This window comes from Periplaneta americana, chromosome 14 (genome assembly GCF_040183065.1).
Source record: "Periplaneta americana isolate PAMFEO1 chromosome 14, P.americana_PAMFEO1_priV1, whole genome shotgun sequence".
NCBI lineage: Eukaryota > Metazoa > Arthropoda > Insecta > Blattodea > Blattidae > Periplaneta > Periplaneta americana.
The window spans coordinates 32130568-32147301 of NC_091130.1; the positions used below are offsets into that span (position 1 = coordinate 32130568).

The following is a 16734-nucleotide window of genomic DNA, read 5'->3' on the forward strand; positions in this document are numbered from 1 at the left end:
AGCGTTGCGAGGAGGAAAAATTAAACAAATATTTGCTGGAACCTCTTGCTAAGGAATATGAGAGAGCGGCTAAATACTCTGGCAAAAGTATTAGTTCCGTGAAGAGAATTAAAAATAATACTGAATTACAACCGAATGAACCTCACACTACTCCGGGAAAGAATAGGTATGTAATGTTTAGAAATTATTGCTATAATAGTTATGTACAATAGTGTGTGTATTGAGAGCGACATAATGAATTACTGTTGCAAGTTATTATTTTCTTATAGTTCTACTAAACATATTATTTCATTCCAGAATTAGACTTGTGTAAAGTTGAAGTGGACGACTTTGATCAACATGTTATTCGGGATACAATCGAAGAATTCTATCGTGTTCAGGAAGTAGTACCTACGATTAAGAAGATAATTCCGAATGGATGATGCCATTGGCGAAATAATTAATTTTGGAACAAGCGATGATGGCAGCAATGATAGGGATATGGATTGTGTATAATTGTAAATTAATGTAAATTCAAATAATAAGCCTGTAAAATATTGTTATAAGAATATGTACATATTAGCTGAAGGTGTAAGTCATGCAGGCCTATATAATGTATAGAAGTAGCTGTAGTAACTCCTCCATTGCCGGTCCCCAGCCTGGATGAGCGAGGAGTGTACACACAATTATATTTAAATACTTACTCATTACAGGTTAATTAAAGCTTGCTACGAAGCTATGTTCTCCTCTCAAAACCAGAGTATCGAGAGAAGTTGATGTCTGTATTGAACCAAGTTCTTTTACAGTAGAGAGCCGTAAGGTAAAAGAACCAACGTTTTTTGAAAAGAGTCACGTTACCCGAGGGAGGGGCATCCTTGCCGTGTCGTTACGTTGATGAGTACACGCCGTACCGAGCAGTTCCAAAGACAGACTTAGGGGATGTAAGGTTCAAGATAACTTGCAATGATAGTACTAACCAAAAACCAAGTGCAATAACAATATTGACCAATGAATGTCATATTAATGATAAAAAATAGCAATAAAATAGAAAACAAAACAAACTATTCAGGCAGTCATCATCTCGATGAATCTCTATCTTTTTTTATCTCTTTTGAAACTGTCCGACGAATGAAAACTGTTGTGAAAGTTACATTAATCTGTGTTGTGATGCTTATTATATGTTAACAGGAGCTGGATTTGGAATGCTGCCCAAAGCCACTGGTGTTTATCCTGCACAACTTTCTGTCGGCCAAGATCCATCGCCTGGGCTTGTACGCATAATGCTCCCAGCTTTCGTGTATGAGCAACTATGTACAACAAAGTCTGTTGTGCAGTGATTAGAGAGTCATACGGGCACAATGCTAATTTGGTAACACTGCTATTCTGAAAAACTCAAGGTACAGTAGTAATTCTCTACAGTCATATTTAACATTCATATGTCATTTACGGGATATCGTAGCTGCACCTCCAAAATCTTCCGTGTGTAGTTAAGGCTATGAATTTGTGAAAATAATGAAAAACAATAAGAAATGGAAATTTCGTTTTTAACTCTAAAAAATAAAATGTTTCAGTTTTCTAAATCTGTGCTTATTTTGATCCTATCACAATTTAAAGCCCCTCAAGACGAATTTAAAGGGACCAGTGTGTGTGTAGAGCTGCATCCCTTTAAACTTGACACTCAGCTGTCATTCTGACAGATTTCGTTCTTCATTCTAACTAATTTTACTTTTCATTCATTTCTTATTTCGCGCTGTTATGTAGAAGAAAAATGTGTGTGGTAGACTTGTATAGGAAGGAAGGATAACGATAGTATATATCATATACTTACATACTGTACATTAATACTCACGTTATGACTTGAGGCTTTCCCGGCGTTTGATATAGAATAACTCTTCTCGAGTTCTCAGCCAGGTGATTTGGAGATTAGATTCCAAGCTTTCGATGGCTAGCTCCAACTCACCTGGCTGAGAACCCGAGAAGAGTTATTCAATACTCATTTTCTCAGTTTTCCAATTTTCAACATTTTGTAACATTCAAAATGCTCTAATCAATGCAGTTTTTCTCCAATGTCAGTGAAATTTTGTACAGAAGTCCACAAAAACATATGAAGTAAGCTGACACATGTTTTTTCTTCTGCTATTGAAAGTATTCAAATCACCATGTGTTGAGGATGTGATAAGTTTAAAAAAATTGAAAAATTAATAACTAAAAGGGTAAATATTTTTTTCTCAAAAAGTAATTGGAAAAATATGAAAAGGATGTGTCATATTTTACGTACATTTAAAGGTAAAGGTATCCCCGTAACATGCCATAAGGCACTTATCAAGAACAAATTAAATATACATTTAATTAAAAATTATGTAAACTTTGGTCCACACCTGTGGAGTAATGGTCAGCTCGTCTGGCCGCGAAACCAGGTGGCCCAGGTTCGAATCCCGGTCGGGGCAAGTTAACTGGTTGAGATTTTTTCTGGGGTTTTCCCTCAACCCAATACGAGCAAATGCTGGGTAACTTTCGGTGCTGGACCCCGGACTCATTTCACCGGCATTATCACCTTCATTTCATTCAAACGCTAAATAACCTAGATGTTGATACAGCGTCGTAAAATAACCCTAAAAAAATATAAAAATATGTAAACTTTGAAAATTGGGACAATTATAATTCAGTATTAAAATAAACAACAAAAATTAATTATAAGTAAACTAATTGGAATATCAAAGTAAAAAATTTGTGTATTGAATGTCCACATTGTAAGAAATATGTGGTAAAAGTTTCAGATTAATTGGTGTAAAACTGTAGAAGTTAGAAATTTCACAGATCCATAGCCTTAAACAGATTTTTAGGAGAAAAAAAAAATTATCATTTTTAATTCCCTTGATTTTCAAACCTACTTTCGGTATAATTTCATCATATTTTATATATTGATTGAAATTGTATGGAAAGTAGTTCGGAGTTAAGGGAATTAAAAATGATAATGATTTTTTTCTTTCTCCTGAAAAATCTGTTTAAATGCACATAGTGGATTTTGGAGGTGCATCGACGATATCTCTTTTAGGGGTATGCAGAGAATTAATTTTCTTACTTAATATTGCGTCATAAATGTCACATTTACTTAAAGTAACTAAAAAAATATTCCTGAATTACATTTCTAAATATATTTAATTCATATCTTCTCAGGGCTACTTTAATATATCACAAAAACTGTATGTTACTAATCATATATCGTTATTTAAACAAATAAATGAACCTCTTTCACAACCACTTAATTTTGGTTCTGCAAGAGTTGCACATTGACATGTAACATAATGTATTGCGCACAGATACTCCGTCACGCATTAAAAGAAACATGTTATACTCAGTGGCGGCTCGTACCTGAAAATAATAGCGTGCTAAAAATATTTTTAGACTCTCCTAATTTTTGAAGGTGAAATCCATCCGTCGACATTTTGAATCGACTTAGAATTGCCTTTAAACACTTTACTATTTTCAGTGTATTCTCTCACTACACTGTCCACGCTGCTTATCAGATTAGTAAGACCTATGAACACATCGAGATTATCTGACGTTTCCGTCTCACCATGGCCACGTAGCGCTAGTTAAAATTTTCGATAAAATATATCGATTTTTTCGACTTTCTCGTGTTTCTGTGCTGATTCTTGATAAGCTCTATTAGCTGCGCTGCAATATTTGCGGTGCCAATCGTACAAAGTTCAAACGAGTTTATGTTTCTTGCTGTGTGAATGTTTCTTTATATATTCATTCAGAGACCAAGATCTTTGACACCTGTCGTAGACATGAATCACCGCTACTAAATAGGAGGCAAGAGAAGCAGAACAGAGCATTTCGTATTTCACATCCACATGTCCAGTCACTGTTGTCATAAATTCTTCTGTTACATTTCCTAGTGTACACATAGTTTTTACTTATCTGCACAATATTGGTGTTGGCCACCCTAAATTTTTAATTCTAATTTAATCTTCTATGGCTGCTTGGAGAAAGCAGTTTTGAGTAATGAATCGATGGAGTTCATCATGATATAGCCACAGTTTAGTATATACAGTTGCGAAGCTCAATACTTAATAAATATGCAAACATAGTCAGTTGAAATATGCATCCATAGATAGTTGCTAGCCACCAGGATCGCTACTATCGCCTCATCACAGACTCTTTCCCTAGCAGACGATAAAATGTATTGTACTTTTGATATAGTGTTCTTTTGAAAAATTAACACCTTCCTTCCCTTATTGAAATACGAAATACATAAGGTTTGTATATTATTTTCATAAAGTATATATTATATTTTATAAACCCACCTTTCTGGATCTTTCGGAAGGATAACTCTGACCTCTTTTTCTTAGAATTTATAGTGCAACAAACGTCTCCTTGTCCCATATTATTACTCAAATTATTGTATTTTAGCCATTTACAGTTATTACAACCGATAACGGACATTTCACAGTTTACACAACTTTTCACAACAATGCGAAATACGGCACAGTCAATGCCTTTTCAATCTAGACCAGGCCGTAATGTATGTTCGGGTTTTCTATTTCAGTGTACGGAGCTCAGTGAATTATTATATTATAACTTTATTGCTTATCATTGCTAAGCTTTATTTAGTGTAACATGTCCATAAGTTCCCTTTACTTCTTATTGCATAATATGTTGCAGAAATAATTACAAAACTGTGTTATTTTAATGTGAAGAGAATTTTACATGTTAATATAATCTTTTCGCATCAACATTTTAAGTTTAGAATGGAAGCTATTTTGAGGTTTAATTAAAAAAAGAATTTATATTGTGATTTTAATATAGCACATCTACCTCCTTGATAAAGACAGAAAATTTATCATACCACACTTATGAAATTAGTGTACGTACGATTGTTACTTCGTCTCTTAGGTAGTAGATAAATACAATAATCCAATACTCAATTGTAGTATTAAAATACAGACAAATTGAATGTGTGGAGTATCATACATGCCATTATGCTTAATTATAATGTATAATTGCGAATTTAGGAATATAAGATATAGTAAAAATAACCTATAATATTTCCATATGAATGGCAGGGCATTGGAGACCACTAAAATTAGACAGAAAGGAGCAACTGGGACAGTAAACATAACCTATAATTTCAACATATCTAAATATTCGTGCGGTGCAACTGAAAATTATTGAATCGTGCATAAATGAATGTACAATAATTTCGCAATATTTAATCGAAATAAAGGCAGGTAGGTCTATTACACATACGAACAACGTAATTTTCACACCAAAAATAATATTATACCTTAACTCACAAGGAATTATGTCTGAAGTGTCTCCTAATCATTGTTTCAAATTTTATTAATACAATTACACTACATTTTAGAGGAATATATGTTACTTTTTATGCATTCTAATTAATTTATATGGTTGAAACGCCGCCCTTCGTGATCGGTTTAAGCGAGTCACATGGTTTGCCTTACAGCCTGTATTAGATCACGATGCCAGTGACACAGTCTATTGTTCCTAGTACACACAGGGCTCCAAGCGGCTAGCAACTATTGCGAGAAATGCAAAAAATCACCCCAAGCTTCGCGACTGTATATACTAGACTGTGATATAGCCACAGTCTACTATATACAGTCCATGAAGCTTGAGTTTTGAGGGTGCTAGAAACAATAGACTGTGACGGTATTATTTTGCATTGCCTGTAATGAGGCGATATTAGCGATCCTAGTGATGAGCAACTATCTAATGTTTGCATATTTACTACGTATTGAGCTTCGCGACTGTATATATTAGACTGTGATATAACTACAGTATATTTTTGAAACTGTTTATAATCCCAATATTAAAACCTGTCTCTGGATTAACATACACATCAAACTTATATTATATATTTGAATTACACTAGGCACAAAATATAGACAGACACACAACAGAATATACATTTAAAATGACCACAGTATAAAAGATAAAGAATCCCATAAACCTGCACACACTGTTTTATCATGTTAGTTTTCAGAAGTATGAAGTTGTCTTCAACAATTTGGTCTGTCTTCTGTCCTAGATTTGGGCTGAAAAAGCTTGATAGTCCTCCGCTTGGTCTTCCTTTGTTTTCCTCCTCCGCCAGCGAGTGTGTTGAGTATCTTCCTGGTAGATCTATCAGTTCAGTGGTTATTGTTTCTGTCAGTATAAGTAGATCGTATTTCATTAGTTCATTTCCTGAGTCCATGTGTAGTACGTTCTTGAGTCCTTCCACATTCCACAGAAGTAATGTCAATGTTCCGGTCTGGGGTGCCGAGTCATCAATTGTATTCTGCTTTACCTTCCCAAGGGGGGGCTTTCTTCTTTGGTTCTTGTGAACATCCTCTTCCTGCTCCCGCGATGTTACGAAAGTGATACGCCTTCTGTCTGTTGCTTGTCTCTGCGAAAAAGAAAGCGTCATGAGGTTGTTCCCGCAGGCCAAAACTCGGATGATTTCAAATGTTCTAAATATTGGTACGGTACTCCTGCTTTGAATGTCTTGTTTCTGCCCTTAGTTGGTAATTCCTCTCATTCTATATCCCCTTCTATGCCCTTCCTTTCCAGGAAGCTAACGATATGGGCTGAGGTGGTAGTTTCTTTGAGTTTTCCGATGTAGATCCAGGCTCTTCTCACTGCCGTTTCCAGCAGATTTTCGTTGTCTTGTCCTGTTCCTACTACATTTTGAGTGCTTCCCTTCCTCTTACCTCTTCTCATTACTTCCGTCCATGGGGTTTGATTTTCTTTTCCTTCCGTTCACGGTGCTTCCTTCATCCTCCTGGCTAACGGTTGCTAAGCCCAATTCTTATTCTTCCCGGTTCTCGGTGCTTTCGTTTCCATTTGTCTGGATCGTGATTTTTCCTGTCTTATTTTCTTTTTCGGTTCCGTTGACATGTGGTGCTTGGATATCCCCTTTCTTTATAACTGTAGCTCGAAGACCCGTTTCTTGTAATTCGGATTTTATATTTGCACGAATCTTATCCTCCAGCACATACTGTTTTGAAAGTGGAAAATAATCCCTATTTTAACGGACTCCCGCGAAAAGGTATGCCAACATAGACCCCGTAACACGTAGATAATAAACTCAAAACTATCTGCTGAGATTATATAAAAGTAAACCTGTTTACACAACGTTCAAAAATGTATTTCAATATGATTATATTTATGAAAAACACAAAAAGCAAAAATAAGCTACATATATAAAACGTATTTTCTTTATTTCAAAGTTATATCTTTAGCGGTGTCTAGGCAGCACTGTTCCATTGACTGCTACGAACCAAAGAATATAGAAGGGAAGAGAGAAAGTTTCACCAAAACAAAGTGAAGCAGAGCATACTGGGCTGCACAATAGGGATATCTTATGCGACCGTCAGATGGCAGGAACGTTCCATGCGGGGCAACATGTTGTAGGGCTATGTTTTTTCATATGCTACAGTTGATTACGTTTTCCCGCTTGTTGGTTTTCTGTGCTTGTCAAAATTAGATTTACAGTTATTTTGTATAACCTAGTATACTTTAATATAATTCAGTATTTTCTTACCTCATAATTTAATTTAATTTAATTTACAATAAATAATAATGTAAACCTGTATAATATTGAGAGATTCCCCGTTGGGGAAATCTGCAGTATGCAGAATATAAATACGAGTAAATTGAATGTTCATGAACCTAAACGAGAACTTTGAGAACAATATGCACAAATAAAAAAATAGGAAATATGTCGAAAGTGAATATTGCCCTCTTTAATAATTAATATTTAAGAACCGTATGCTAAAAACAGGATATGCAGCCACCAATGTGTTTTTTTTTATAGGGAAGAGACTATCGAGATTGAATTCCTTGTATTTTTTCTGTAGTTGCAGAAAGATCAAATGCAATTTTTAATAGGATGATATAATATGATCGCAATAGTATCACGATTATTAGTGTGTTTTGTAGGTTAAGGACATGTAATTTTGAATACTGTGTGGGATGATTTTGGAAATTTGAACTTAAAACATGGCTTTAATAATTAGGGTACAGTACATTAAAAACATTATTCACGAAATGGATTTCACTAGCGATCGTCCTGGATAATAAACATTCCAGTTTATCGAGAGTTTACTGTAGGCGTAAAATTCGGAGACTCCTACAACTACTGCATATAATCTAAGCTAACATAGCTCGCTGTCGAGGTTGCATATGTTTTTATTAATTTTTCTTTTTCCTCTTCCAAAATGAAACTATAGTCAACAATTCCTTGCTTGAAGTAGTTACTTTTATTTAATAGCTAGCACTTTCGAGGCCCAATTTTATTACTTATATTTTTTAAGGTTTAAAGCATATATTCAGAATACTTCGGTACCTGATTGAAGACAAAAACTTTCCCTAGTTTTTACATATAGGAACATAACAAAAATTTGCCGTTTTTAGTTGTTTTTAAGAGTATCTAATATACTAATACACTACGTATATCCTCGATGTTTATATACCGAAAACCAAATGCACATGCAAAGCACATCCCTCATAGTACACGTGCGCTATCTGTTGGTGCTAGTTCAGGATATCCCTATAGTGAGCACGGTATTGTGTGAAAAAGCAGGACAAAATATCAAGGAGGGGCGAGATGAAGTGCTGTTCTGCACATGAGCAGACACTGCTATCTGGGCTAAATTGGGAATTAGCATGTAAAGTAAGGGTGGATTCCATTGAGTCTATAGCACCAAATTATCGAAAATAGTGAACTATTATAAGTAGAATTTGTATTATGTGCGTTTTTTTAACAATATTATTTCGACGATAATTTTATGGCGTGCTACAGTACGTTAGCACATAGGGAGCAGCCGCCACTGATTATGCTGTATTGTTACAGAACTTAAACGTAATATTAATCTGATCCGATCTTAATGCACGGATTTAAGGCAACCCCTTAGACAGAAGCACCTGTTATTGTCGGACTATAGGATCTGTGCCCCTTCAGCGATGTCGTCGTTCTTGAAAAAGTTAAGGCCTTTACTCACTCCATTCCACCTGCTTTCCTCCCACCACGTCAAACAGCAGACCACGAACTTTGCCGAATAGGGATGTTGCCAAACTTCCGTCAAACGGTGTCATAAATAATTGGTCCTCCATGCTACGATATCATTTCTTTCAATCAAAATACATCTTGTATTTCTACAATTTTTAAACCTAAATCGCATGTCTCGAATCACTTTCCGTAGCGTTTCTCTCCAACCTTGGAAATTATTGCTTCTGTTGCAAGCTTCAGTAATTTCTTCAATGTTGAAACTTCTTTCTGAACGGTATAAAATTCTTGTACCTTTCTTCTTAAAATACATTGGTTCATATCATCTACAATAATTAAAAGTTCCCTTGGTCTGTTCTTCTCTGGTGATTCTAGCTTTACATCTCCTGCACAGACTCCCTCTCTCCTCTCCTGATTTTCTTTATTAGGAGTTCTGATCTGTCTATATAAATTACATAAAATGTTGTATTATTAGTATTAGTTAAGTAAGTAATTTTAATATATAATCAAATTGAAATAAAATAAGCCTCACCTGTGATATCAGTTGCTCTTTTCGTTGCCTGATTTATGGGAAACAGATATTGACCTGTTTGTTTCTCTTCATTGCAAAATGCTATTACGTACTTGCTTAATAGTATTTCTTTCGCTACTCCGTGCTACAGTATTCATGTTCAGTTGACAGCACTGGACTGCAAGTGCAAATATTGTAAACTGTCCCGCAAGAAGGCTCAAAATTGTGAGTAGTGGGGGAACAGAAAGGAAGAGAGATAGAAAAGAGAGAGATAGGAATGCAGGGAGAGAAATGAATTACCGAGGCTGAGAAGGAATTAGGGTTCAGTTCACATATCTTACGGGGGCACAGATCCGATGGCCCGACTATACCCCATTCACATTTAATATACCTATGTACGGAAGAAAAAAATCAGACATTTTTAAGGGTAAGGTTAAGTTTGTAGTACCTGCGCACACTCTATATGAAGTGAAGGATCTAGTTTTTCTCAACTGGCAGTGATACCCAAAGTAGAATGTCAATTTTCAGCTGCATTGTGCGAGTATGAGCGTTCACCCAGTGGATCTAGCCTGCCATTTGCTCCTCTACACTCAGCTAAAATAGTGTAACATTTTCCATTTGCTTCCCTTGGCTAAATCAATGAATCTTGTGACTGTCGAGATAACTTTCCTAGTATTTTTCTTTCCTGTCTGTGCAATATAAGATTTTTGATATAACAAAGAAGAAAACAAAAATATGTATGTGGAATTTTTGTGCCTTTGCCGTGTTGTATTTTGTACGTTTGAAAACGTCTTTTTGTACTTTTCCAGGAATATCGTTGAGAAATACGATAATATTCATTATTTGCTTCTTGCTTTACATGAGAAAACAAGGTACACAGTGTACACACCCGAAAAAAAAATTGCTGCCACTTGCTTCCATTAAGAAAAAAAAGTCAGTCGCACAATCTTGTGTGTTAGTGTTATAGTTTAGATGTTCAATGCATTTCAGCCTGAGTGTGAAAAAAGTTTCCTGTGTTTGGTTTCTCAGTTTACTTTCTTTTTAACTTGAAAGACTGAAGTCAAGGGGCATTTGATATATCAATAGTGCAAAGATAAGAAACGAGTTAGGAATAGAGTACATATCAGACATGACTGAATGCAGATGTATCAATGAAGGATTATAATTGTCCATATTGCAGTGTGGCAGTGTCCAAAAATTTTCTGTACAGTTTTTGTGTAATGGGATTTCCTTACTTATGAGGTTGATCAGCCTCGTGTATTCGGACATTTTGTATCTTGGCATTAGCATTGATTGAAACGTTAAGAAATATTTCCAAATTGTAGCAGTCTAGAATAAATTTAGAATTTTATTACACAAGAGAATAGAGAACTGACTCGCGTTTATTCATTTATTGTTGAAGGCAATGGATCTTCATTAACTTTGTCAACTACGTGTTGCAGTTATGCATTGAAATAGGATCTAGAGAAGGAGTGAAACGTTAAAGTTGTATAAGTTGAGTAACCCATTTAATTTGCTACTAATTAAAATGTGACAGAGGATTTACGGTGTTACATTCTAATATTGATACAGTAGAATTCCTCGTATCTGGCAAGTGTGTGACAAAGCCAGTGCCAGATAACTGGAAAATACGTTTTTAGGTTATGTAAAGACATACTGTACCGCACAAACATTTTTATCCATGTTGAAATTTAGTCATTTTCGTATAGATATTTAAAAACAAAGTTTTGAAATACGTACAATGTTTATTTTTAGTACTGAATACGGTAAAGTACATTCATTAGTTCATAATTATTGTAATACCCAATATCGTAAGAAATACTAAACGTTTTCATAACCTTATGGCAATTTTAAATAGCAGCCATATGATCCGTGCGTTTTTTTTTTAAAGCAAGACGTAAAGCGCTGCAGCAAGTCCGTTCTTTTATTACATTTGCTTCACCGTCGCTGCAGTAGCGCTGTAGCAAGCGTGCAGCAAATCAAAACTTCGCTTGACGAGTTTGCTGCACGATCCATCATGGCGGAATGTGTGCTTTGGTCTTTTGCAACGTTTATTATTGTCAAAATTGTGTAGTAATAATAATTCCATATCATTATCATGGAAGCCGAAATTATTTAACATGTTTGGCTCTTTTAGGGTAAAATTTATTACTGCAGTAATAGAAGCCAATATTAATTGTCCACCATTTTGCAGTCATTTGACCTACTTACGTTTTTTTTCGACCCTCATTTTGCTGCAGCAAAGGCATGAAGTGCTTTAAAAAAAAACGCACGGGATGTGAAGAGCAGTGTAGCCAATGCCGCAACTATGAAGATGAAATAGCGATCGATAATTTGAACCTCTTTAACATATCTCTAATGTCTTCTTGTTTATATATACTATCTATCACTCGAGTGAAACTTTTACACACTGTAGGAACAGAGAATTTCACACTTTCCTATTTAGACTCATCCAACACCCCTTCGAAATGGGCGAGTTCAAGTGGTAAACTTAAAGATATCATCTCTTCACATTGTTTGCAAGGCCCAAGTGATAGCTTACCGATGCTACCCGATCTACTCCAGGGACATAACGGGGTTTTCTGTCTGTTTTCACACGTGATCAATGTAAAGAGTACCTTAAACAATATGCGGCATGTGTGATCCACGAAAACCACTCACATCTTCGTCCGACTTTTCCCTTTCGCATGAATGACCTTTTTTCTTTTTTTGGCCTAGCCAAAAGTGCCGTTGTTTTGGTATTGCCAGTTATTTGGGTGCCGGATACGAGGAATTTTACTGTACAATTTAATGTGCGTTTTATTTCTCTTCATGCATAGATGCACAATTTCCTGTCGAAATTTTACTAACTTGTCATGTGTGAACATGCAGATCTCCCTATTATGAAATTTAATATATTATTTGACTAACCGTAAGTAATAAAAAAGAAAGAAAGAAAGAAAGAAAGAAAGAAAGAAACTCTAGAAAATTAAAAATAGTGGTAATATATTCTAACAGTTTGCATGAGACTGCACAATTTAAAACCTTTGAATCTTTAGTTATTAAAATAATTATTTATAATGTCAGAAAATGTAATATGCGTAATTTTTAATTCTGTTTTTAACACACTGGTTATTTGAAATAGTTGAGGCTGGTATAATAGTGACACTTTACTGAAGGAACATATGAAGGAGAAATAATTCGTTGTCTATTTTAATATTATTCCATCCTTTGTGTTTAACAAATGAGAACAGCTATTACGTTTAAAGTGAGTATTTGAAAGTATTTCATGATTAGTAACATTTCAAAAGAAATTATACTTTTTCCGTTTCTATTAAATACACTAGGTCTACTGGTATTTGTCTAGATGGAAATTAAAATATCCAAACATACAGAGCTTTTAGTGAAATCTCGCGTTCATGAATATAAATGCCTTTAAAAGCTAAGATTTAAAGTGTAATATTTTTCTACATGCATTACCAATCTTAAAAATACATTTGCTATTCTAATTTGACGGTATAGTTATGAATTATACATTTCACAACTAAAAATCTGTTTAATAACGAATTTAAAAATGTAATTGTATGTGCTTATGACTATCCTTAATATATGTAAATCAGAATGCCGTATTTATGTTTTTAATTAACTTCGGCTTTTATACAATTAGAATTATACCAGTGTGCAGAAAGGTAATATGCTCATTAAGTGACTCAAAGCTGTCTTACTGAACTGGCTGACTGGAATAATAGGTGGCTCACTGTTTAGGAGATCAAGAATTCCATTTTTGGGGAAGGCTTCCCTGACTGTGGTTTTTCATATATTTCCCAAGATAATACTCTAAATAGACCTCAACAGACTTCTTTCAAATCCCCTTTTATTTGCTGATTTATAATCATTTAATCACGTCTTCCACGCCGTAAGTCCTCTGTAGTTAAATGAATTGTCAAATTAAATATATAAATAAATATTGGTGCATGATCATCACAGAAGTAAGAACAGAACGGACCAAAGAGCTCAGTCCGTGTAACTTTGCAGTAATTAAACAAATGAACGAATAAATAAATGAGGAACCTAGTATCAAAGACAGACATACTCCATTTTTATCGAAATTTAGTTAAGGATCAGCCGTTTTATTATTTTTCACTCTCTTTCCAAATCTGTGGCCCGTTTATTTCAGAAACTGATATTTATATGCTTTTGTGAACGTTAAATACCGTATGTTGTTACTTTCATAATCGGACATCTCAATGCATGTTTGTTTCAAATGCGGATATGATCATTTCAGACAGTCAGATTGCTGGAAATGGTTTAAAACTGTCATGGCTACCAGTTAATATTTGAATCGGTTATTGTTGAAAGGAACCAAGTTCACTTTTTAAAGTTTTGAGATAATCGAAAAAAACTGTTTTGTGAATAATCTATCGAAGATTAAACCAAAATATATTGTACACATAAAATATATACGTACAATATATTGTGGTTTAATCTTCGATAGATTATTCACAAAATAGTTTTTTTCGATTATCTCGAAACTTTAAAAAGTGGACTTAGTTCCTTTCAACAATAACCGATTCATTTATATTCTGACGAGATTGGATATTTTAATGGTTACGTTTCCTTTTATGTAGAAATTTTATTAAAATGCAAGGATTTTGGGGCAGCTTGAGCGAATATGGAGCGAAATATGTTGGAGAGTTAACTGACTAGTAAGCTTAAACGTAAATTTAATCATAAAGAAAAAAGACTGGAAATGAATCCTTCACCAACTAAAATAGGGGTCAAAATAAACCCAGAGAAACTTGCGGATGTTCAGAAGTTAAGTAAACACTTCGAAAGTAAGTGGAAGGAAAACCCCAGTCTGCAGTGGTTTAGTACTGTAATCTAGAGTTCTGATACAAATGTAGACACTCATAATGAGTGTGATTGTTTTGAAGATTCTTTAAATGAACGAGTTATCTGTGCAGAATTGCAGTAAAATAATAACTAAGGAATTGAATAGAAATAACATTCTAAATTTAATTTTCTAAGTTTTCCATTTAAATATTTGATTTAGAATAAAATTATAACTTCTATTGGGTTTTCCTGATTCTGGGTTGTGAGTTTCAAAAATGGATACTTGCATTTTCGTTTGTTTCAGAAACGGACAAAAGTCAATCTTGGTTTCAAAAGTGGACAATGTCATTGTCGAGTATGTTTTAAAGTGCTTTAAACTAATATTTTTAAGTGGAGACATGAATTATTTTGTTATTCATACCGTAAACTGGGGTTACTTTGAACATTTTTTCAGGAAATCATTTAGGTTTCTACATGCTGCACTTGTTATAGATAGAGGTAAATTTGGTATGAGAATGATTTTTATGATAATTTACCTCCATCTATAACGAGTGCAGCATGTAGAAACCTAAATATGATTTTCTGAAAAAAAATGTTCAAAGTTTCCTCTGTGTTCAAAGTAACCCCAGTTTACGGTACCTTATACTAGAAGTTAACATAATGAAACAAAAATATGGCGTTACTGACAAATACCGGTAATAAAAATGGTTCTTGTCTGTGTTTGATATTAGGCTCCTAAAATGATGAATAAACAAATGAAGGATTAAATAAAAAATAATGGATGGAATAAATGAGCTAAGAGAATTAATGGGTAAACATATGTAATTAATTATTTACCGGTAATTACTTGATGAATATTAATAAATACTTCCGACATCAAATACTTTCGTGAACATCAATAGTATTTTCTTTTTAGAGATTAATTTTTACATTGATTTGAACCAACAGTAATGATATCTGTTCGTTGTTTCTTAAAAAAAAAAAAAAAAAGACTGATTCATGATTTACAATTATAAATACTGTAAAATTTCATCTTACGAACTAATATAAACAGTTTCCTGAGTAATTTTATTCTGACAAAATGCTACACTATTAGAACGAAAGATGGAAAAGAAGTCATTAATAATAATTGAAATCCTAAGCAGTTACTTTGTCAGTTCAACAAACGTACCTGCCATGGTTGCTGGATGATTGAACCCAGTAGCATAGAGTTGATCAATCTCGGTATGCTGAAGTAAGGAGTTAAGTGTTTATCTTGTGCGTATACGTGTGTAGTTTTGTTATCTGTGTTAAAAGGTGTGGGTAACTGAGACGTGATAATGTTCCAGTTTCCCTAGAATTAAGAAAAATAACGAAAATTGTGACATCGCAAGTTACCATGCAGCTCAAATATTGTATATGGGGGAATATTTTGGGGTTAGGGTGGTATTGGTTTGAGGTTTGAAACTTATTGCCAATAATGATAGTGTATGTAAATAATCATTATTATAATATATTATTAGTAATATATGCCAACTACTTTTCAAAGTGCAAATGAGTAGTGCTTGGTTATGTAAATGATTTTATTTTGATCATACAGATAGAGAAGAATTAATCTTTTATAGTGTATGTATTATGCAGTGGAGTCCAGCCATCACTTATGTCACAGCAATAAGATGGATTCAATAATAACGGCTAATTGTTTTTCTATTTCAACTTACGCTCTATTTCTTCCTTCCCATTTCCTGCTCATAAATGTGGAATTTGTTGTAATAAGGAACATCTTCTAGCAAAGGCAATGAAAATATGTTATAGTAATCTCAACTCTATTTTAACCCGTCAGCACACGCACATTATTTTATAGCGGTAGCACACGCGTTGGGTATTTTTTACCCCAAAACAAATAAAGTGTTACTAACAACAAAATATAATTAATACTGAAATGCTATGATTTTATATTTGTTAGGAATATTTTAAAGTAATTTGAACACTTCTTTTTAATTTAACAATTAATCATATGAATACTAACTTTGAGTGAAAGTCTTCCACAAAAAAACACCACAATATTATATTTTTGATCTCAGTGCTAACACAAATGTAAAAATGGAAGAAAAAGTATTTATGGGCATCACTCGTCCACTCATTCACTATCACCACTTCTGGTATCAGCATACTCATCACAAGAAGGCACCGAATGTTCTTTACAAATCATATTGTTGCACCTATGATGTATTAGTTTTACGATCCTTCTTCCTAGGACATACCTCACATCAACTTGAGGACATCTTCATTCGTTTCTGTGTTGGTTGGGTTAGTTCCTCCACACCATTCATTCTTCGAACAGTGGATCTGATTTCCAGAGGCAAATTCTTCAATGTCAACCTATGAGCCAAATGATTTTTCATCAATCCAAGAGCCAGTTCCTTCAGAAATGATC

General features: G+C 34.1%; 1 protein-coding gene across 3 annotated transcripts in view; it reads left to right on the top strand.

The window, feature by feature from the left end:
* Positions 1-16013, top strand: part of Syn1 (Syntrophin-like 1) — a 703617-nt gene extending 687604 nt beyond the window's left edge. For all 3 annotated transcript variants that reach the window (XM_069845188.1, XM_069845190.1, XM_069845189.1), the window contains one exon: positions 1168-16013. In XM_069845188.1, the coding sequence (XP_069701289.1) occupies positions 1168-1260 (93 nt within the window). In that variant the 3' untranslated portion in view covers positions 1261-16013. The remainder of the gene's footprint in view (positions 1-1167) is intronic.
* The last annotated feature ends 721 nt before the right edge of the window (positions 16014-16734 follow it).